This window comes from Chiloscyllium plagiosum, chromosome 17 (genome assembly GCF_004010195.1).
Source record: "Chiloscyllium plagiosum isolate BGI_BamShark_2017 chromosome 17, ASM401019v2, whole genome shotgun sequence".
NCBI classification, from domain to species: domain Eukaryota; kingdom Metazoa; phylum Chordata; class Chondrichthyes; order Orectolobiformes; family Hemiscylliidae; genus Chiloscyllium; species Chiloscyllium plagiosum.
The window spans coordinates 37102418-37126996 of NC_057726.1; the positions used below are offsets into that span (position 1 = coordinate 37102418).

The 24579-nt window shown below is 39.7% G+C and overlaps 2 protein-coding genes across 9 annotated transcripts in view; one reads left to right on the forward strand and one right to left on the reverse strand.

Annotated features, from left to right (window-relative positions):
• The window catches only part of zgc:162297 (uncharacterized protein LOC555865 homolog), a 74078-nt gene that overhangs the window by 44605 nt on the left and 4894 nt on the right, over positions 1–24579 (forward strand). For 4 of the 5 annotated variants that reach the window (XM_043706867.1, XM_043706868.1, XM_043706866.1 and 1 more), the window contains 2 exons: positions 2677–2804; positions 5511–5759. In XM_043706867.1, coding sequence (XP_043562802.1) covers positions 2677–2804; positions 5511–5701 — 319 coding nt within the window. In that variant the 3' untranslated portion in view covers positions 5702–5759. Of the gene's footprint in view, positions 1–2676; positions 2805–5510; positions 5760–24579 lie in introns of those variants that run through there. The other variant, XM_043706870.1, reaches the window with a different exon arrangement.
• The window catches only part of si:ch211-260e23.9 (uncharacterized protein LOC555795 homolog), a 34633-nt gene continuing 16597 nt past the window's right edge, over positions 6544–24579 (reverse strand). For 2 of the 4 annotated variants that reach the window (XM_043706872.1, XM_043706871.1), the window contains exon 5: positions 17937–18386. In XM_043706872.1, the coding sequence (XP_043562807.1) occupies positions 18143–18386 (244 nt within the window). In that variant the 3' untranslated portion in view covers positions 17937–18142. Of the gene's footprint in view, positions 6583–9127; positions 9485–17936; positions 18387–24579 lie in introns of those variants that run through there. The other 2 variants (XM_043706873.1, XM_043706874.1) reach the window with 2 other exon arrangements.

A 24579-nucleotide genomic window follows, 5' to 3' on the forward strand; every position in this document is an offset into this window, starting at 1 on the left:
CTTGCACACCTCTGTCAAGTCGCCTCTCACCCTTCTTCGCTCCAGTGAGATAAGCATTGGTTCCCTCAACCTTTCTTCATAAGACATCCCTCCAGTCCAGGCAGCATCCTGGTAAATCTCCTCTGCAACCTGTCTAAAGCTTCCACATCCTTCCTATAATGAGGGGTGACCAGAACTGAACACAATATTCCAAGTGTGGTCTAACCACTCGATAGAGCTGCAGCATAACCTCGCGGCTCTTAAACTCACTGATGCTAATGAAAGCCAACCTGCCATACACCTTCTTAACAGTCTTATCAACTTGGGTGGCAACTTCAAGGGATCTATGGACATGGACTCCAAGATCCCTTTGTTCCTCCACACTGCCAGAATCCTGCCTTTAACCCTGTATTCTATATTCAAACCCGACCTTCCAAAATGAATCACCACACTTTTTCAGGTTGAGCTCCATCTGCCACTTATCAGCCCAGTTCTGCTTCCTGTCAATGTCCCATTGCAACCTACAACAGCCCTCCACACTATCCACCATTCTACCAACCTTCATGTCATCGGCAAACTTACTAACCCACCCTTCCACTTCCTTATCCAAGTCATTTATAAAAATCACAAAGAGCAGAGGTCCCAGAATAGATCCCTGCAGAATACCACTGGTCACCGAGCTACAGGCTGAATACTCTCCATCTACTACCACTCTCTCTTCTATGGGTCAGCCAGTTCTGTATCCAGACAACCAAATTTCCCTGTATCTCATGCCTCCTTACTTTCTGAATGAGCCTACCTTGGGGAACCTTATCAAATGCCTTGCTAAAATCCATGTACTTCACATCCACTGCTCTATCTTCGTCAATATGTTTTGTCAAATCCCCAAAAAATTCAGTAAGGCTTGTGAGGCATGACCTGTCCTTCACAAAGCCATGCTGACTATCTCTAATCAAACTATGCTTTTCCAAGTTTTTCCAAGTAATCATAAATCCTGTCTCTCAGAATCCTCTCCAGTAATGTTCCCACCACAGATGTAAGACTGATTGATCTATAATGCCCAGAATTATCCCTATTCCCTTTCTTGAACAAGGGAATAACATTTGCCACCCTGCAATCATCTGGCACTACTCCAGTGGACACTGAGAACGCAAAGATCATCGCCAAAGGCACAGCAATCTCTTCCCTCACCTCCTGTAGTAACCTTGTGTATGTCTTGTCTGGCCTAGGAGACTATCCTTATGTTTTTGAAAACTTTCAGCATATCTTCCTTCTTAGCATCAATCTGTTCGAGCATATCAGCATTTTTCATGCTGTCCTCACAAATGGCTAGGTCCCTTTCAGTAGTGAATACTGAAGCAAAGTATTCATTAAGGACTTCCCCTACACCATCTGACTCCAGGCACAAGTTCCCTCTGCAATCCTTGATCAGCGCTCCCCTCACTCAGACCATCCTCTTGTTTGTCACATAAGAGTAGAAATCCTTAGGGTTTTTCTTAATCCTACCCACTAAAGCTTTTTCATGCCCTTTTTTAGCTCCCCTAAACTTCATCTTTAGTTCCTTCCTGGCTACCTTGAAACTGTCTGGAATCCTGTCTGATCTTTGCCTCCTCAACTAAGCTTCCTTCTTCCTCTTGACTAGATGTTCCAGATCTCCTGTAACCCAAGTTACTTCACCCTGCAAACCCTTCCTTGACTCAGTGGGGCAAACCTATCAAGCACTATCAGCAAGTGCTGATAATCCCAGAACAGGTGAGGGACTTTACTTGACTTGAATAAACATATTGTTTTAGCATCATCTTGCAAGGTGAACTGATATTCAATCTTTAATTGCCTAATCCCACAGCTGCAAATAAGAGAAAGTGTGCCAACTGCCACTTGGAAATATCTCTGCTGTGTTGGAAACAAGCCAACAAAGTGCCAGAACTGTTGGAAAATAGGTCATTGAACAACAGCCTGTTGTTTTAAAATGTGGACAAATTGCACACAGAATGATAAATCCTTAAAGCAACATCACATTCAAGCAGTTGCAAAACCACAAGGTCAAATCAAATCCTTGTTGGGAGAAATAACTGATACTGGATATAGATATTGTAGTATTACACTAAAATGGATGGACACCCTTTAGAGGTTAATTTACATACAGATGCTGGAGTATTTAGTATTATTTGATCAGCTAAAGTAGCTTAAACAATTTAAATTATAACCATCATCTATCAAATTACAAGGCACTGGAGCAATTCTTAGTGACAAAGCTAAAATATGAATACTGAGAAATATCTGAATCTCTCTATGTAATTAAAAATCAAGAATGTTCTACCTGAAATACAAGGCAATGCTAAAAGCTGTAATTGATCCATAAAGTTGATAAGATGTTAATGCTGGTCTCACAAACAAGTTTCAAAGTGAGTTTCCAACATTGTTTTCGGGATTGAGGTAATTAAATATTGAATATCAGTTCATCTTGCGAGATGATGCAAAACCAATGTGTTTATTCAAGTCAAGAAAAGTCTTTCACCTATTCTTGGACAAAATTAAAGAAGAACCGGCAAAGAGTCACCTTGCATGACAAAGCATATCATTATTTCAAAAATCAAAAGGAGTGACAAAAATAACTTTCCATTTTGCTGTCTGGATTTCTGATCTTCAGAATTTTATTTGGTGAGATTCATTTAAAAAGTCTTGGTTTCTTTTCAGCTCACATGCTGTGACATCAGATGTCAGCATATCAGAGACAGCCAGGGCTGCTGAATTCTTCCTGTCTGATGGAGTCATACTGACTGGAATTGCAACTGGAAAGCAGGCAAATCCTGAGGAGCTGAAGGGTATGGAATTACCTGTAAATTTCTGTTGGCATTTGATTTTGATAGTTTCTTGTCTAAATAAACAATATTCAGCTACCTTTCTCCTCCACCTTCAAAACATTCTCAGACATACACACAATAATGGACAGGAAAAATACGCTCCAGCCCATCCACCCTCTTCAACACAATTGTAATACCTTCATATTAGGTACATTCCCCCACCAAAAACCATATGATTTCTTGAAAGGTAAAAACCCAGAACAAAAAAAAAAGGACAATTTATGGTACAAATTTAAGTATCACCTACAAACTTGAAAGTCATAGCCCTAACATCTTCATCATCAATAAATAGACCAAGGGCTCAAATCTTATTAGGTACCACTGGTGGCCAGTCTGCAAACAGCTACAAATCCATCCAAAACTCCTTTCTGCCCACAGTCTTCTACTCAATTTGTAATCCATCGTGATACATTAATAACTGAAGTATCTGATATTAGTGGTAAAGAAATCTCTTGTACAACACCATGTCAAAAATATTTTGGAAGTCTTTGAGTGGAAAGTACCTACTTTATTGATACATGGGATTTGAATGTTGCTTTTGGCAGTTATTGTCCATCACCAATTGTACTTAAGATGCTAGATGATGAGCCCTGTTTTTGAGTCATTGCAGTCTGTGTATTGAAGGTAATCTCTGCTGTTTGTTAGGGAGTTCTAGATATTGACCCACTAATGATATACATTTGAAATATATTTTCCTAAATCTTAATGCTGTGTAATTATCAGGGAACTTGAAAGTAATGGTTCCCATGTGCCTGCTGTCTTTGGTCGAGGTGTTAGATGGCATAGGTTTGGGAGGTGATGTTCAAGAAGTGTTAGAAAATTTCTGCAGTGCATCTTGTGGATGACATCTTGTGACTGCAGTGATAGTGTGCTGATGGTGAAAAGAGTGAATGTTTAAGGTTGTGCTCGGGGTTGTAGTCTAGTGGGCTGCTTTTTCCTGGATGGCCGCGAACCCCTTAAGCATTTTTGTGGATACATTCATGCCAAAAAAAAGTATGTTATCTAATTTGTGCCTTACAGAGAGCAAAAACCTTAATATTGTCAGGAGATGAGTTATTTGCTGAAGAATATTCAGTACTTGACCTGCACTTGTAGTAAAAGTATTTATGCTGTTGGTGCAGTTAAGTTTTGGCCAGTGCTACCACTTTCCCAAGTTCAGAGCTGCTGACCCCAAATTCAGAGCTTGTGCCAACTGATAACCCTCACTCTCAATGCTATTTCTGCTGCTTGGCATCCTTTATTGTATCACCAAGTTGACATCTCATTTTTAGGTACACCTGGTGCTGCTTCTGACCTGCTCTTCTACTGTTCTTATCAAACTCAGACACTTCTCTGGCACAATAATAATGGCAGGGTGAGGGGATATACTGTGCAATGAAGTTATAGGTTGTGGCGGAATACGATTTTGATTTTGCTTATGGTCCACAGTGTCTTTTGAATGTGTAGTTTTCAGGTGCTTGATCCATTTAACGGCGTGGTGGTGCTAGACACTAAGATAGAGGATGTTCTCAATATGAAGTCCTGCTGCGTTTCTGATTTTGTTTCAGGTCTCTAACATCTGCAGTCCTTTGTTTTATTTTAACCAACTCCACATCCAGTTGCTCTGTGGTTTCTGTGGCACCGAGTCATGAATGGTTGCAAGTGATTAAGCAAGTATCATCACAAAAGAGGGGGATGATGCATATGTTGTAGTTAAGGAGAGAGTGAAATATTGGATGAGATATTCAAACAAAAAGGTCATGTGAATGAGTTTACATCTTTTGAAGATCAAATGTCAGGCCTGGAAGAAATGTATCTTAAAAAAGAAGCAAAGGAGAAATAGCAGAGGCTCTAACTATCATCTTGTAATCCTTTCTGGCTTTGGATACAGTGCCATAATAGAAAACAGTAAATATTGTGGAGTTGTTTAAAATAAAGAAAGGGATATGAATCTTGTAGCACCCTACCCTCATGTTCTCTCTTCACTTACTGCGAGTAGAGGAGCTGCATTTGTAGCAGGAGTCTTTTGGCAAAATTTCAGAGCCTTTAAAAAATGCCTCCATAATTACCTAAACTGTTTTTCTCTCCTGTAGCATGTGGCTTCCATTGCTGTACTGAAGGCACCTCCTATAAAATTGGGAGGAGTAGGGAGCACACAAGGGAGTTAGCCAAACACTCTTTCTTTGCCATTTTCAGAATGAGAAAGTATTCATTTAATATTTTCATTATAGTCTTTGTCCTTTGCACCCTATCCTTGATAACTTGACCTGACTGTTAGAGTCCTTGATTCTTCACATGGCTGATATAGCTTTTCCTAGTAATTTTAAAATTATCTACAGTCAAGTTTTCCAATATTCTTTTAGGTGGTTTTGTAGCTGTCTTTGATAGCTTTAGCTGTTCTTTACTCTTTGCTGAGCTTTTGATTTTTCTTCTTCTTTCCCTTCTTCCTGCTCAGTGTTCCTATTCCTTCAGTAAATTATTTTGGAACATTCTGTTTTAGTAAATTAAAGGTCTGGAATGATGTAAATTGTTTTGAATTCTTATGTAAAGTATTTTTTTAAGAGCTACTGAATCTATTGTATTTTGCAAGATATATTGACTGAGAATTTCAATGTACACATTAAAATGAATAGATTGTACATACCAAGGAATGGGAGACTTTAATTGATTCCCTGGTCTTAATTGCAGAAGTTAAACAGGCTGTAAGAATTCCTGTCCTAATTGGTTCTGGTGTGACAGTTGAAAACATGGAGGAGTACATGGATGCAGATGCCATGATTATTGGCTCACATTTCAAGAAATCAGGATACTGGGCGAACGAAGTTGATTTTGAACGGATTAAGAAATTTATGACCAAGATGAAGAAACTCAGAAAATAAAAATTGAGCAAGATACTTTGAAAGCAAGCTATGCAATGAAACAAGTCTGATTTTACTGGTACCTCTTAACTATTTTAAATATAATAAATTAGAAATATTTAATAAATGCAGTTTATTCATGTTCTGAATTCTAAAGTTCTATTTTTAAAACAGATTTATCTCTAGATTATTGATAGTGACATGGTGCAATTTGAATGAGCAATATAATTGTGAAGTACACAAACAATATGAGTAGCTGAAGTTAAACCAGAATGTGTTGGATTACACCATTTCATTCAGAATCTGCAAAAAATGCAGTTACATTGTTTTAGGTGAGTACTGACTATTGTGCTTTAGGTGCATTCCAGTTAACAACTGATGTCTGAAGGGCTGTTGCTTTGGTTTCAAGACTATAAATAATTGGCTTTATATCTGCAGATTGTTTTTATTCACCCGTAGGACGTGGAAATTGCTGGCTGGCCAGTATTTGTGTTAGCATGTTTTGAGAAGATTTTGTAGCTCAGCTTGAGGTTCTGGATGTAGGTTTGCTCGCTGAGCTGGAAGGTTAATTTTCAGACGTTTCATCACCATACTAGGTAACATCGTCAGTGAGCCTCTGGATGAAGCACTGGTGGCATGGCCTGCTTTCTATTTATGTGTTTAGGTTTCCTTGGGTTAGTGATCTCATTTCATGTGGTGATGTCACTTCCTGTTCTTTTTGTCAGGGGGTGGTAAATGGGATCCAAGTCAATGTGTCTGTTGATAGAGTTCCGGTTGGCATGCCACGTTTCTAGGAATTCTCGTGCATGTCTCTATTTGGCTTGTCCTAGGATGGATGTGTTGTCCCAGTCGATGTGGTGCCCTTCCTCATCTGTCAGGTGATGGTGTTCCCATGCAAATATCTGAGTATCACATAAAACAAGATTGGCTTATGAAACTTTTAGTCTTCGAATTCATGACAGAATTGTAAAAATACCAAGACACAAAGGAAACAAGAAAGAGGGTTCTGATTGAACTCTATTAGAGGCTGTGAATAGTTAACTTCTGCACCTCTGCTTAAATTCAAATAAACAAGTAGACTCTGGTCAAAGCATTTAATGGGGAATGTACCAGTGAATGGCTGGTCCCAAAGCTTTTGTTTGGCTGAAACAAGTACAGTGTGTGAACATGTTTGGTTTTCTTCCGAGAGCCCTGAGTGTGAATAAACATAGCTTCTCACAGTCTACTAAAGATACACTGAGAGTCTGATCATCTTAAATTGGTTATAAGTGTAATTCTTAGCACAAGCAAGATTGTTTAGCAAGTATTGTCCATTCACAGAATCACATCTAATGTTAGAAACTGTTCGTTCTGAGTTTTCTAAGTGATCTTGTTGATATGATCAGTAGTCTACCTGTTGCAAACAGCCAAAGGAATTTGCCTTTGAATTTAATCTGGCAGATACTGAGACTTCTGGCTTGGCATCACATCTACACTGAAGTTTACGTATAACATTATACATTTGTGCAGTAGACAGAATGCCTTTTTAATTTGATATTAGTAGTCTGTTGTTGGAGAATATTACTTACATTGCTACAGCACAGTGGTGGCATGAAAGAGTTAGCTCAATGTGCTGCTGAAATATTTGTGATACTTTATCCTTCCAGTGTAGTCTCAGGTAGATTGAGGACTTTACAGGACTGATAATGGGATCCTTCAGTCCATTGGTGAGTTTGCATAATACACAGCAAACAGTGATCTGATTGGTTTACCCATCGTCTCACAGGATTGATGTGCCCTATTTCCTTACCAAGCTTGCACAGTGAGCAAATGGCTTGGGCTGTATTAATGAGCTTTAATAAGATCAATTTTACAGTGCATGCAACTTTAGGAATTCCAACACGTATTGACCAGGGAAGATGAGCTTGTGATAGACTGTAGTACACAGCACTTTAGCCAGTTTCCGATCTAGCACATCAAGAAAGTGAGCTCAATGGACTGCTCCATTTCAAAGATTAATTGGATATGGTATGGAGTCGATTAAAGTGATGTAAGCATATTTGTGCATGTCACTACAGGTTCACAAATGGCAATTGTATCATCTGTATATTAGAAATATTGTAACATGTGCAACATTCATTAAAGATGCAACTCCTATTGAAACTAAATAAAGTTTTAGTGAGAACTAGGGCTAGAACCAATCCTAGTGCACCTAGCTCCCTGGATTTTTAGATGGCCAGATAATTGTTTCTGATGTAGATGAGTGTTGCATATCATTGAACCCATATCATTGCAGACTGCAAATTAATTGTTCAGAGAATTGTAGATGCTGCTGGATAATGCCTCTAGGATTGGAACCCTCCAAAGCTGTCCATTTAAATTAGAGAACTCTGGTTCTACTGAAGTTAATTAAATAGTTACTCAGGAAAAGTTAGACTATTAAGTACCTGTGAGTAACTATTAAACTAACCATTAACCTATCTCTTACATCCCCAACTATACCTCCCACAAAGCCTTTGCCCACCTGGGACCTGACATACTTCATGATAGGACTGGATAATCAGACAGGCCCTCCCAGCTCTTCTGCGAGAATTGCTGTCCTGTCCCTATCACCCCCAACATGCTGGACCCAGATCCACCTTGACCTACTCCAAATACTCAAATCACTTACCTTGCCACTTGCTATTTGGAGGACACTCAAATAAGTGTCTGGTCTGGGTTTTCTTGTCGCTCGTAGTCATATGAGAATCTTTAGTGGAAAACAATTATTATTACAGAAGACAGGAATATTGACAAAGCAGGGGCTAAGGGGCTTACTAACCGAGCGGTTAGGATATACCCACTAGTCAGAAATTGAGACTGTTTGCTTTTTTCGTTCATGTACTAACTGATTTGTATCCAAGAGCTGCAGATCATGTCATTCCTAAAACAACTGATTTCAATCTTTGACTTGATAATTTATGCATCTCCCAATCTCTCCATCTACCATGATCAACAGGTGAATCAGACTTTGTTGTAATCTGTTCCATGCCTGATTGTCCCTGGGGCTCGACACTTGCTGTTAGGGGATTGGCTTTCTGTTCAGGTGGAAAGCTCTCTACTACTTTTAATGATTCAGAGATGCCGGTGTTGGACTGGGGTGTACAAAGTTAAAAATCACACAACACCAGGTTATAGTCCAACAGGTTTAATTAGAAGCACACTCGCTTTCGGAGCGACGCTCCTTCATCAGGTGACAATCACCAGATGAAGGAGCGTCGCTCCGAAAGCGAGTGTGCTTCCAATTAAACCTGTTGGACTATAACCTGGTGTTGTGTGATTTTTAACTTTTCAGTAGAGTGAGAGTGCTGTACAGTACACACCACACAAAGACACTCCTACAGACCCATACACTCACACAGACGCTCTCTCACTCTACAGCCGATCAGAGGCTAATAGCCAAGTTCGGTACCCATGAGGATGATCTCAACCGGGACCTTGGGTTCATGTCACACTACAGGTGACCCCACTGCACACCACACACACACGCACAGACACACACTCCTTAAAATCTTAAGTTCTCTCAATTTCCTAGTGATCTCTAAGTTATTAATGTTTGAGAATTGAAAAGAGGTTCTAATTACCAGATCCCTGGAGGCTTGCAAAGATTCCCTCTTTCTTATGATACAATCCAGATTTTCACTTCCAGTTTCTGTAATGCAAGTTCTCCATTCCTGTTTCTGGCATACAAAATTCCATCTATTGTGTGCAGCGGGAGGTGGTGATATTGTTTGGTGGTTTCTGTTATGACTAAATTGAGATTACTGAAAGTGTTCTGGGAGGCTTCTGTAAAAATAAGATTATAATATAGTTTGAGGGCAAAATGTGACCTGAGAAGCTTGATCTTTTGATAGGGGTGGAGAGCAGCTGATTTCACACTGACTAACTAGGTCTCTAATTTTCTAATGCACTCTGTATTGGCAGCCCCCCTGTCAATATGCACTCTCAGATATTTCTCCAGGCCTTGTGATGGATAAATTCTGATCCTTCCATCACCCAAAATCCAGCTGCCTTCAAAATTATACAAAATGGTCTTCCTTTTGTACACAAAGTGGAACCCTTTGGTTTTAGCAATGATGATGGCCAACCAGGTGCTCTCACAGAAAGACTGGATAATTTGAAGGTTCTTCCACATCCCAGCATAGGAGTCGCTCATCAGGGCTATGTCCATTTATAAAATTTTAAAGCAGAGCAATTAACTCTTTCCTCTTCTCAGAGTAGTGTCACTGCTGATCTAGTTTCCTCCAGAGTACGTATTAATGGAATCAAAACTATAGATGATAAAGAGACCCCTGATTAACTCCTCTATGAACTTTAAATACAAACCTAATAGTGGTCATAGGGAAGGTGTTAGGATCTAATAGAATATTAAAAGTTTTAAAAAAAATTATGATCAGGCAGAGCCAGCATGGCTTTATGAAAATGAAACTGTGTTTAACTATTCTGTTGAAAGGATTTGACCAAGTAATGTTCATTATAGATAGACGGGAGACCAGAATGTGGTAAGTTTGGATTTCCAAAAAACATTTGATAACAGCAGCAACCTTTGACCTGGCATGTTATGAAGGTGTGGGTGTACTGTACCTTTGAGAGTTAAAAGCTAGCAGAACTACCTGACAGCACTAAATGTTCTGAATAAGACACAATATAACATATGGTCCAGATACTGGGGGAGCTGGTTGCCTGGAGACAAAAACAGATTTGAATTTGGCCAATCAGTTTAATTTATACCTGAAAAAATACCAAATTCCAGTCAAGTTTGAATTTAGTATATTGACAATTTTAAAAGCCAATGACACAATCTGATGCTTTGAGGTATAAGACCGAGGAAAATTGAACAGTTGGGATGAAAATTTGGCCAATCAGTTTAATTTATACCTGAAAAAATACCAAATTCCAGTCAAGTTTTAATTTAGTATATTGACAATTTTAAAAGCCAATGACACAATCTGATGCTTTGAGGGTATAAGACCGAGGAAAATTGAACAGTTGGGATGAAAACTGTCACGCAACAGTTGGGAAGAGACTGCCCGAAAAATAGCTCGCTTAAAAGTACCTTTATCAATCCGTGAACTATGAAGCATAATCCCTGAGAAGACACAGGAAGATCCAAATAGAAGAGTCGACAGCTGGTTGGTTTTGAAAACTTGAATTTTTGGTAAAAATCAGGGGGTTTAATAGGACTAGTATTGTAGAAGGGGAAGGTAAAAGATAGATAAGAGAAAGGAGTTGTAAATAATCGTTAGTTAATTATTCTCTGTTATACTTTAAGAAGTGCAGTTGTTAATTTTTACTTGAAATAGTTCTTGGCCTCTCTAATGTTCACAGATTATTGCATAGGATAAATACTTTGTGTTTCTGGAATAAATTAAGCAGGTGGGTTTACCCTGTGTTGTAACACTGCCCAAGCTAAGAACACATGTTGTGGAAGTAACATATCAGCTTGGTTAAAGGATTGGAAAGCTAACAGGAAGCAGAGAGTGAGTCTTTTTTGGGTTTTCAATGGAATGCTACAGAGAAAAGAGGTGGGTCCTCAACTATTTACAATCTTGTCAATAATTTGGATGCAGGGACCAAACGGGAGTTAAACAATAACACCAACAGATACAAGAATAAATTGTCAAGAAGAGCTGGACGGAATAAAAACATAATGTAAAATGTGTATTCCACAAGAAGAGTGGAAAAGCAGTATATATTTAATGAGGGGTTAAATAACAGGAGTCAGTATGACAGAAGAATCTAGATGTTCTAGTAAATGAATAATAAAGTCAGTATACAGGCACAGGGAATGGTTAGGAAGGCTGCTGGCATGTTGGTATTTCTCTGGGAATGAAATACAAATGTCAAGAAGTTTTACTGCAGCTCTACCAGGTGTTTGGTGAGATCACATCTGGCATACTGTGTAGAATTTTGTTGTCTATATTTGAAAAAAGTGATATTGCTTTAGAAGCAGTTTAGAGAAGTTTCACTTGACTAATTCCTGAGATGAAGGGCTTATTTTAAGAAAAAATGGTTGAACAAGTTAGGTCTATATCAATAGAAATATAAGGGGTGATTAGTGATCTTTATTGAAGCTAATAAGATCGTAAAGAGATTTGACCAAGTGGAAACCAGGAGGCTGTTTCCCCTCTTGTGGGGAAGGATAAAGAAACAAGGGGACATAGTTTAAGGAAAAGAAGTGTCCCTTTTATTGCCAAGATTAAGGGATTGTTTTCCAAAGTGTTGTCAGGGTGTAATTCTCTTTCCCATAGGGTAGTAAAGACTTAAAAAATTATTCATCACTGCATTTTATAGGTTTTTGTTGGAGAAAAGATTCCAGAGTTATAGGGTGCAGACAGGAAATGTAGATGAGGCCAGGACCAGATCAGCCACAATCCTTTTGACTTATGGAACAGTCATTATCAGCCATATGGCCTTCTCCTGCTTCTAATCAACTTTGCTGCACATATCTGCATCTGAAGTTGTGAATATTTGGGCAAGAATACGATCCAAAGCTTTTGTGGGAATTGCAAGTTAAATGCAAAGAGAGTTGATTAAAATAGAAGGGCAGGTTGTTGTAGAGTTTAGATGACAAAAGTTCTGATTGCCTTAAGAATCGAAAAGACATCTCTTCACAAGAGACAAAACAGGTCTGTATTCCACTGCACTGGAGGAAGTATAGGCAAACGTGAATGCAGGTGAGTGCTATCTTCACACCAGTTCAGTTAGTTTCATGGAGAATCGCACAGCTCCTCATTTGACTCATTACTGACTCGACTTTATGTATTTAATTTTTCACAGTCATTGCCAGATTAGTGCAAAAAATACATGGAAAGTTAATTGCTGTTACTTATAACTAATCCTCTTTGTAGGTGGTTTATCACATTGACATGCCATCTTTTATTTAGAATAATCCAACAAAAAGACTTAGGGCTTCACACACAAGTATGGTATTGCATCTACTTTCAGGTTCTGTATGAAATAACCATCTGCAAGTGAAATCTATCACCTGTTTGCAGATGCAGTTTTGTAACAGCCAGAGAGTATGCATGGAACACCTATGGATCTTGGCCTTCTGATGCAGCATAATTGCTCTTCCTCTTCCAAGCACTTCATAAAAGTGGGTACAAATTGAGAGGGAAAAAAAAGTGATGTCCATGAAGATGCCGAGAATAAAACAGAAAAAAACAATTTACATAAATGCTGAAAGGAATCTATATCCCAAAACAAATTCTGAATTAAAAAAAAGTGGGAAGATAATTAATCAATCTCCCTTTTATCTCTTTAAACTTGTTCAGTACCATATGGGCAGTCAGAAGCACTATTGACAAAGGGTTGCATTCTGAGCATGTAAAATTGGCGACAATATTATGGTCAGTGTAAGGAATGCATCATTTTGGAATCTGAAGTTATAATGACAGCTGATATTTTGATGCTCATCATCATGATGGTGTAAAACTCAGCAACTTGTGTCATCTGCACGTGCACATTTAAGCTCAGAAACATTTAAGCTGTTGTCGGTGATACCCTGTTCTTTAATAGGGTATGCGGGTGGCGATCTTCATAGATTCAGAATGGAATCAATACTAATCATTATTTCTTATCATCTCTGGTTCTGGAAACTTTTTTATAATGTTGAATGTAATTTCCTGTACAATTGTACAGAAATTTAACTGTTCAATTTTTGTTTGAAATAAACTTTTGTATTGTTAAAGTTTACTATTTCAATGGCTGACTTAACTGAAATTTTGCATTCCAATGTCACAATTATTTTGCAGTTTTCATAATGATAAAAAGTAAGTTAAATTCCATTCTTTATAACTTCATGATTTACTGTTTGAAGGAATTCTTCAATGTGATTGGCTACTCATCTTGCTGTCTGCCATCACTGTTGCTGACTATCATAATCCCATATATAGTGTTCAATTTAAAGTCACCTCAGAATGGGAAGCAGGAGAAAAATGGGGTCAACTTGACAAACTGATACAAAAGACTTCAGCAAAACAGGACAATGATCATTTATTTCAGACATACATTTGGAGAAGAAGCCTTAACATTGAAGTGTAAAGCTCGTTCTGTTGGGTTACAGAAGCTTTATGCAGATTACAATATGCATATCATAAATTCCACACTTCATTATCTATGTACTAGACATTATCAGGATTAACATTAAAGAAATTCCCAGCATCTCAAAATATGAAGGCCTTCTCCTGTGTCCCATGAACTGGAAAATAACTAATCTAGTTTATCATTACAGGACTTAGTGTTAGGCATAAGGATCTATCCCAGATGCAACTGTCTGAATAAAACATGCGCGTTTGTGGCTATTTCACAAACCTTATTATAATACTAAACTTGAATAAAACAGGAATTTCACACAATGTATAAATATTGAAGCATGTATTTTAAGCATCTGTGTAACTATTGGGATTTATTCCGATGTTTCAGCACCTCTGAATGTTAAGAGTAAACTTGTCAAGTCACTTATAATGTATAATCCCCTGATACTTCTTGCATTTGAGCTATAAGATTTTGACCCGTTGTATGAGTACAGCAGGTAATACTTTCTAGGGAAAGAATCAATTATTTCGGTCACCTGTTTTAAGAAACATAATAACTACCACTTATGCAACTGCATTGTCATTGAGTATTTAAGTATTGTTTTTAGTCTTTTAACTGGAGCATTCAAGTAATTTTATAAGTCTGAAATGTAGTCGGCGTGAATTTAAAAAATATAGACAATGGAAACAATTACCCTGTCAATATGTGGTAGTGCCAAAACGCTCCCATTAAGGCAGGGACAGGAAGGGTCTACTGTGAAATTCCTGGCCATTGGCAGGATGTTAATTAAGCTTTTAATGGGTCTGTTGACACCCATTATCCCTGAGCCCACCTCAATTTAGTAGTGACTATGATTAAACAGTTGGGTATGATTTTCTAATGCCTCCTGAAGGTTGTCCAACAAACTCTTCCCATTTTGCAGAGGCCTATTTAGGTGTGGTGTACTTCATTGTCAAGTATTCGGTGTCTTACTGAAGGATCCAGCATGTATGGGAGAGATGGGTGTAAAGTCGACTTCTTGACTTTGCCCTGACCGTCCTTAAAGTCGACTTCTTGACTTTGCCCTGACCGTCCTAAAGTCCCTCTGTTACCCTTGCTGGCTGATGAGTTTATTGCCAGCAGCTGCCACTGTTACCAGTGGCACTGACAACAGTGAGGCCAGTGGGTCTCAGCAAGTGGGATTTCTGCCACCTAGATATTCAATCCTAAAGAAAGCTTAACAGTAGTACTGTGTTCAAAGGGCACTCAACACTAATCAGACCTCCACCATGGAACACATAGGGGTTCCCAGTCAGATTTCTGATCAGTGCCATTTAAATTCTGCCCCATATATCTATTTATATATGTGGTTATATAGCAACCAGAAGAAATCTCATTTCAATACTGCTCTTGACACATTTTTCAAATAAAATGCTATAGTAAGTCAGTATATTTAAGAGAAGTGTTCCAATGCAAAATAGTGAAGCATCCTTCGGTTACTTTGTTTTGATAACACTGGTAATCATAAAAGATTTCTTTTGGCCATTATTACTGAGTAAGTTAAATGTTCGTTTTGAAATAATGCTTTGAGAATTTTGTAGGAAATTGCAGATATAGAAAATCTTCCCACTGTTGTAAAGTTACTAATATACAGCAACCAGAAGAAATCTCGTTTCAATACTGCTAACCGACTATCTTTTAATGCCAAATAAAAGACAAAATGCTGGAAACATCGTGTCTCTTGGAGAATGAAAGAGTTAATATTTCAAGTGGATGATCTCATCAGAATTACCAGGTATTAATACTAGTAACAATTCATCAGTTGCTTTATAGTACTCCGATCACTTACAGATTTCAGACAAAACAAACTTAAGAAATCACACGACATATTCTGCACTAAACCCATAAAAGGATCTTAATGAGATAAATTTAACAAGATAGATTGAGGGTTCTTTGTATGAATGTGAATATAACAAATTCTTTTAAATGTATAATGAATAGATTCCTTAAATTTTGTCCTAGATTTCATCTGATACGAGTTCATAAAGTGCTATCATAATATCAGTTACACACTTCACAATATTTGCTATCTGCAAGAATTTGTAACTATTTAATTGGGAAACTGTCACCTTTTATCATTTATTCTTTGAAGCGAAAAGGCACAGCCAGAAAATCTAATGTGGAATTGATGGCTGTATGGGGTGAGCAGTCACAGCTACATTGAGAATAATTGTGCAGATTTGCCGTTAAAGGCATCAGTCCTATAATATTGATTGCGTTCTAACAAAAAAAAATGAATGAATGATGATTATCTGCTGAAAGACATGTACACCAAGTGGAATATATCAAGTTCTTTGTCAGGAGGGACTGACATTAGAAATGATGCAATCATTCTCCCTTCAAACCAACTAGCATGGGTTCCAGCACCAGGAAATGCTCAAACAACTGTCAGCATGAGGTGAAAATACCTGTTCTACGTTTTAGCACCTGAGTTAGTGCCACTGTTATGATGAAAGTGAGTTATAGGACTTTAAATGAAAATTTTTGAGGAGAAAGTGAGGTCTGCAGATGCTGGAGATCAGAGCTGAAAATGGGTTGCTGGAAAAGCGCAGCAGGTCAGGCAACATCCGGAATGAGGAAAGTTTGTCTAGCAGGCTAAGATAAAAGGTAGGGAGGTGGGACTTGGGGGAGGGGCGTCGGAAATGTGATAGGTGGAAAGAGGTCAAGGTGAGGGTGATAGGTCAGACTGGGGTGGGGGCGGGGAGGTCGGGAAGAAGATTGCAGGTTAGGAAGGCGGTGCTGAATTTGATGGATTTGACTGAGACAGGCTGGGGGGAGGGGAAATGAGGAAACTGGTGAAATCTGAGTTCATCCCTTGTGGTTGGAGGGTTCCCACCCCAGTCTGACCTATCACCCTCACCTTGACCTCTTTCCACCTATCACATTTCCAACACCCCTCCCCCAAGTCCCTCCTCCCTACCTTTTATCTTAGCCTGCTGGACAAACTTTCCTCATTCCTGAAGAAGGGCTTATGCCCGAAACGTCGATTCTCCTGTTCCCTGGATGCTGCCTGACCTGCTGCGCTTTTCCAGCAACACATTTTCAGCTTTAAATGAAAATTGTCAGTTTTAAAACATATGCAGAAAGAGAGATAATTAAGAAATCCTGTTATTACAACATTATAACAAACTTTTTTTTGTTAAACCCTCTCACTGTAACATGCAATAGATGTACCAAATCAAAGCTTGGCAATATCTCAGTCTCCAAGGGTCATGTTCGAGTCTAATTATATAAAACTTTGCAACCTATCAGATCGAAATGCAGGCAAGCTTTCTGCTGTTTGCCCACTTAGGACTTCCCTGCACATCAGGCGTTGGATTCCAAGGCTGAGATTCTGCAAAGTCGTGGAGAGGACAGGGATCATTAAAAATGGGTGGTGGGATCCACATTCAGAGGTCCTACCCCAATTTTTCATAGATCCAATTTTACCAATTGGGGAAAGGGGGAGTAACATAGATCACATGATGAAAACTCAAATGAAGCAGGGACATTTATATACCAATGAAGCAAGGACCTTATCTTGCAGTGTATGTTGAATATTCAGATAGACATAAATATTCTTGAAGGGGTGCATAAGACCTGTGGAAGAGTTGCCAGCCTGTATCTGAGAGATGGAATAAAATCCATGCTGGCAATTTCAAAAGCTATTTGTTGACAAAACCCTAAGTGCTATCATTGTAGCATTATCACACATGCCTTACTTTCCACAAATATCATAGTGAAGGGATTGTAAATTTGCAGTTTGATAGATCAAAATGGTAATGAAGGATTAGCTGTTTGTCACGTTGGGTTATAGTTTAGGTAGTCATAGAGATGTTCAGCAAGGAAACAGACCGTTCGGTCCAACCCATCCATGCTGACCAGATATCCTAACCCAGTCTAGTCCCACCTGCCAGCACCTGGCCCATATCCCTCCAAACCCTTCCTATTCACAAACCCATCTGGACACCCTTTAAATGTTGCAATTGTACAAGCCTCCACCACTTCCTCTGGCAGCTCATTCCATACACGTACCACCCTCTGCTTGAAAAAGTTGCCCCTTAGGTCTCTTTTTGCTAAAGGCTGTCACAGGCAGCGGGCAATGTCTGGACATTGCACACCCTGTTCAGGTGTGAAAACCTCAGAATTTCCTTTGCAATTTCACATAAGCAGACAGCCATCAAAATATTACATTTATATCTCTAGAAAACTTAACTATTCTAAAGAGAGTGAGGGGAGGGTCAGCAAAATAAGCACACCATACACATAAGCACTTTGGGGTAAAATTTCTGTAAGGATTCTCCAGATCTCCTAACGTTCAAATGTGGGATCCCCTGCAGAAATGATATTCTTTGAAATTTACCACCAAAACCAAGCAGAGTGTCTTTATTGCCATGAATATCTGGAAATGCGTTGACGAGGCTGTTTGAAATGTGTGGCACTGGTCTCTTTAGTAGAGTGTCGTTTCCTTGTTCGGTTTTGCCTCAAAAGTTGATTCCGGCTTAGCTTTCTTCGCTCAGCATATAATTTGGCACGCTGCATGACACGCATCTGATTGGTATGTACCATACCACAATCTCCAAACAAAGTGGACATTCTTTGAGGGATATAATGAGCCACTGGAACAGCCCTAAAGAAAGTGGAGAGACATTTACCTGAACAGGTTTCAGAGTATTAAGTCTGTCAACTATGGGACAAGTTACAGTGTAACTACTTTAATATCACTAGAAAGGTAGCACATAGGAGAGCTATTTTGACTCCTAAAGCTGATTTGATATTAGTACATTTGAACTATATAAACTTTGAAGAATTTATGTAAAGTTAATGATGGAATGGAATCAGCTCAGGATTTTCGAAAGTCTGACGAAAACCGTTTACAATGTAATAGATTAGGTTAGATTTCCTACAGTGAGGAAACAGGCCCTTTGGCCCAACAAGTCCGCACCAACCCTCCAAAGAGTAACCCACCCAGACCCATTTCCCTCTGACTAATTCACTAACACTATGGGCAATTTAGTATAGCTAATTCACCTGACCTGTACATCTTTGGACTGTGGGAGGACACCGGAGCAAACCCACGCAAACACAGGGAGAATATGCAAAATCCACACAGACAGTCACCCAAGGCTGAAATCAAACCTGGGACCCTGGTGCTGTGAGGCAACAGTGCTAACCACTGAGCTACTAGGCAATGGGTTACATAATAAAATATTTGAAAAAGTTTAAAGATTGCATTTGTTTCTCTTTCAGGGAATCCTCTCAAGCCAGATACACTTTTTGCTTACAATGCAAATATCATGGAAAAAAAGAACAGGAAATTGAGTGTATTTCATATTTCATGAAAAATTTATCTTTAATGTTTTAATCCCTTATGAAATACACACACTCTCCATTTTTAATATTCTCAGTATGTTAGAGTTCTCTTTCAAAAGGACAACTTTGATGTTCATAACAGCGGTAGGTCATTCAACACTCTACCATTCAGTGACTCTGAGGCTTTGCACCTATCATGACATTCTATTGTCTTTGGCAAAACAAGCACAAAAATATCCTTCAAAAGCAAATTACTGCAGATACTGGAAATCTGAAACAAAAACAGAAAATGCTAAAGAAGCTCAGTGAGTCTGGCAGGATTTGTGAAGAGACCAGCAGAATTAATGCTTCAAGTCCTTGGAACTGATCTTGCACAATATTATCTTGCTTTGCACGGACTTTCTTTTTCTTTCAACACCATATAAACCTGACAAACATGATAAACATCTGTTGGAAATGCATAAGTGGACTACGTGAAAAAAAGGAAAATGTCAAACTTTCGACACTTTCTAAAATAAAAAAAGATCTTTTTGCTTCCAATTGCTGAATAACCTGTGTTTGGAAGAGATAAAGGATCCTGTGAGCCGATGATTGCCGAGCAATCTTGGCGAGATTTGACTTCTGCTTCAAATACTTGGGAAGCCAGAAGGAATTAAAAAACCAGGAAAGAGCAATAAGACTGCAAGATCTCTTTCTCCTGGTTGAAATTTAGGAACCTAATAATGTCAGCACCATTGCATTTAACTACCTTGCAAACTCTGAAAAGCTGCAATGTGACCAATATTAAAAACCTGGGATCCAGTTTGATTTTCAGTTGACCTAAATTTTGTTTAAAAATCTTCCACAAGTACACAGCTGTTAGAAATTTGATTTTGTCAGGCAGAAGCTCAGTGGGCTATGAGAATTCAACAACTACCTTTTTGCTTTACAAACCATTGGTCAGTAAGGGGGTCTGGGTGTGTGTGTGTGTGTGTGTATGTATGTAGTATTGGAAATGTATCTGAAATTTAAATTTTAAATTATAACTTACAGATTCTCTAAACAAAAGTAGCAAAACTAGTTGATAGGTTTTGCATAATGATAAACAGATTGAGATTTTTTGAAGAAGCTTGTTGAGAGGTTCTTGGATTCTGGATAGCAGTATGAAAGGGAGACAATTGGCCATTTTGCTGATTAAATTTAAACATTTTTGTTCATGGTGTGATGCTTGGAATAGTGGGGCACGATTATCAGTGCATTTCTCCCATCATAGTTGAAACGGGTCATATTTTATTTACAATTTTAATTGTGTCCTTTATGTGTTATATTAGTTGAGTGGTGCCCACTTATTATTGACCCAACTTCCCTGTGTTTTTGTATCCAATTTCCACTCTGCTCCCACTTTCACCTGGTCTCTCTCTGACTCCTCTCTTCCCTTCCTGACACCTCTGTTTCCATTTCCAGGGATAGGGCATATCCACTACAAACCCACCAACTTCAACAGTTACCTGGACTATATATCCTCACACCTTGCTTCCTGTAAAGAATCCATTCCACCTCTCTCAGTTCCCCATCACCACCACATAAGTTCCGATGATGCCAACTTCGACGAGGGAACATCCGAAATGTCCACCTTCTTCCTCAACCAAAGATTCCCCAGCACTGTTGTCGACAGGGCCCTCAACAGGGTCTGACCAATCTCCCACATTTTGGCCTTCACCCACTCTCTTTGTTCCTACACAAGCAATAGGTTCCCCCATATCCTTACCTACCACCTCACCAGCATCCACATCCAAAAGGATCATCAGCCACCATTTCCTCCACCTCCTGTGAGATGCCACCACCAGACACACATTCCCCTCCCCTCTCTTGTCTGACTTCTGCAGAGACTGTTCCCTGTGGGACACACTGGTCCACTCCTCCTTCACTCCCAGCAACCCCATCCCCCCCCTTCCCCCACAGCCCCATGGCACCTTCCCCTGCAGATGCAGAAGGTGTAACACCTGTCCATTTATCTCCTCCCTCCTCAGTATCCAAGGGCCAATCTCCCACATTTTGGCCTTCACCCACTCTCTTTGTTCCTACACAAGCAATAGGTTCCCCCATATCCTTACCTACCACCTCACCAGCATCCACATCCAAAAGGATCATCAGCCACCATTTCCTCCACCTCCTGTGAGATGCCACCACCAGACACACATTCCCCTCCCCTCTCTTGTCTGGCTTCTGCAGAGACTGTTCCCTGTGGGACACACTGGTTCACTCCTCCTTCACTCCCAGCAACCCCATCCCCCCCCTTCCCCCACAGCCCCATGGCACCTTCCCCTGCAGATGCAGAAGGTGTAACACCTGTCCATTTATCTCCTCCCTCCTCAGTATCCAAGGGCCCAAACATACCTTTCAGATGAAGCAGCACTTTACTGCATTTGCTGCTCACAATGTGGCCTCCTCTACATTGGGGAAACAAAGCCTAGACTGGGTGACTGCTTCACAGATGACTACATTCTGCTTGTGAAATACCCTGACCTTCAAGTTGCGTGCCCCTTTAACACACCATCCTGTTGCCTGGCCAGTATCTCTCAGGCTTGCTGCAGTGTTCCAGCAAAACTCAGTGCAAGCACCTCATTTTCTGCTTGGGGACCCTGCAGCTCCCTGGACTCAATACGGAGTTCAATAACTTAGGGTTTGAGTTTCCCATGTCCTACCCCCTTCCCATACACACCAGGCCTTGTTATTACATAGTCTGCTACAACACACCACCTGTTGTTAGCCACTAAAACTCCCCATTTGTAGCTATTCAGCCTCCCCGCCAGGTTATCATCTATTCCTTTGTCTTTCTCACTGTTCTCCTCTCTCTTTGGGCTCTATCCTTGCCTATCCTTTACTCCTTAGCCCCTCCCCCTACCCTACCATCAGCATATACAGTAAACTGACAATTTCCTAGTTACCATCAGTTCTGAGGAAGGGTCATCATACACAAAATGTTAACTCTGATTTCTCATTGCAGATGCTGCCAGATCTAAGTTTTTACAGCAACTTCTGTTTTGCTTCCAACTTCCCAGCTGAAGTTTTTTTTTTGAAAATCCATTTTGTCAAAAGAAATTCCAACCTACATTTGCCTGCAAAATTGAGTCTATGAAGGCCAATGCATTCTCCTTGTAACAATGGCCTAGAATTCTGTTTCCATAATAACAGTAGTGGGCAATTCTTAGAAATATCATAAAACAGGTGACCAAATTTATGTATATCTTCAATTTGAAGGCAAGTTCCTAGTTGCTGTGATAGGGATTTATAATTACTTTTGCCATTAAATATGCAGTTTTAGTTATAGTCTTTTTTTTAAAAAAAGCACGTGTTTTAATCAAGATCCTAATGGGTGGCACAGTGGCTCAGTGGTTAGCACAGCTGCCTCACAGCGCCAGGGACCCAGGTTCAATTCCCCCCTCGGGCAACTGTCTGTGTGGAGTTTGCACATTATCCCAGTGTTTGCATGGGTTTCCTCCCACATTCCAAAGAAGTGCAGGTTAGGTGAATTGGCCATGCTAAATTGCCCGTACTGTTAGGTACATTAGGTAGGGGAATGGGTCTGGGTGGGCTGCTCTTCGGAGGGTCGGTGTGGGCCTATTTCCACACAGTAGGGAATCCAATCCAATAGCACCATAGTGCTAGGTGCATTTCCAGAGGGAAATGGGTCTGAGTGGGTTACTCTTTGGAGGTGTGCACTGGTTGGGCCGAAGGGCCTGTTTCCACACTGTAGGGAATCTAATTAATCATGATGGATGTTTTTCGGTTGCATGCGTAAAGGACGTTCCCTATTATGGGAAATTCTAGAAGTTGAGATCACCATTTAAAAATAAAGGGATTGCTGATTTAAGAGAGGGGTGAAGGAAAAATTGTTCTTCAGTATGATGTCATTTTTGGAATTCTTGTCCTCGAAAAGATAGTAAGAGCAGAGTTTTTGAATATTTTTAAAGGCTGAAGTAAGTAGATGCTTGTTAAGCAAGGATATGAAAAGTTATTAGGCATAGGTAGGAGTTGAAGTAATCAGATCAGCGATGATCTTATTTAATGATGAAGTAGGCTCTAGGGTCTATGGGGCTTACTCCTGCTTCTAATCTTTAAGTTCAACAATATTAACAATGATGGAAGGTTATCTAAAGAGGAAGAAAGAAAAATAATTTTCTCAGCTTTTTTGAGGCAAACAGGCTGGGTAAACTTCAGGTTTTAAGTAAAGTAATAGGCTAACTTGCTGGCAAAATTAGAAAAAGGTCCCACTTCCAAACAGTTTTCCCAAGAGCAAACTGGACGCAAATATAGCAACCCAGAGAATTGCCAGTTAAAAGGGCATTGAGGGACCCAAGTTATCAGCATTGTCATAGTAATGATGACAATCTGCCAGAGGAGAACAAGACTGTCACTGTGTCTGCATGAGATGAAAGTATATGGTGCAGGGCCAGAATGTTCAAACTCTAATCTTTGGAACATCAGATGGGTTTTTCCCCAACAATCAACAAGGGTTTCATGGTTATCATTAGACTGTCATTCTAGATTTTCATTTTGGAATTCAAGCATCGCCATCTGCCACAGTGAGATTTGAAACTGGGTCCCCAGAATATTACCTAGGTCTGATATTCTAGCAATAATACCATGAAGCTAATGCCTCCCCTGAGACTGGTGGTCACTTCTTGGAGCTAAAGGATCTTGGGTCAGCAAGACAATGTTATCTTCTAAAGCCATGTCAATCAACCTATACAGTTGTCATGGGAGGCTAAAGTCTGAATCCATCATGGTCACTTTCCTCATGAGGAAATCAACAACCAAGAGCAAAATGAATGGGGTAAGTATACAGCTGTACCATATTCCAGTGATGATACTGAAGGAGCCCATGGTGCACATTGCTGGTCTTGACACACCAGCTGGAGTTGCTATGTATGACTTTGAAGATGTTAATATACTGCTCTGGATGTTGTACCATACCCAAGTGACTTCTAGTAGTGCTACCAACTGCTTTCTTAAAATATCAGAAGCCACATGTTGCTTTAAGCTTGAGTGTAAAGGGCATCCTCAGCATACCCTGCTATCTCAGCCTGTTCTTCATGAAGAGTACTATTTAGTTTCACTTTGATGAGTAGTGCTACAGATTTTGCTGGTATTGGAAGCAGTGTCATTTCTGTTGCTGAGGTTCCCCCGTTTGGTAGCTTGACGATTATTCCTCACTTCCAATCATCCAGGATTTTCTTCGCAATGCAGATCTCAGATTCCTGAGCTCTGGTCTAATGATGCTAGGTTTCAATAGCTCTGCTGGTATCTCGTCAGTTACAGATGCCTGGCTATTCTTAGGAATTCAGATCTGACAATTTCTCTCAGCTACTGAGCTGCAGTGTAGCCAGCAAAGTTGAATCCGGAGCTGCAGCTGCACTGCTGAGGGTCTTGGATTTTCTGAATGTGGAGACAGCCCATTAACTGGATACTTCACATAATATTAAGCAGGTGCAATGCTGAAATAAATGGAATTGAGATCGGAAATGTTA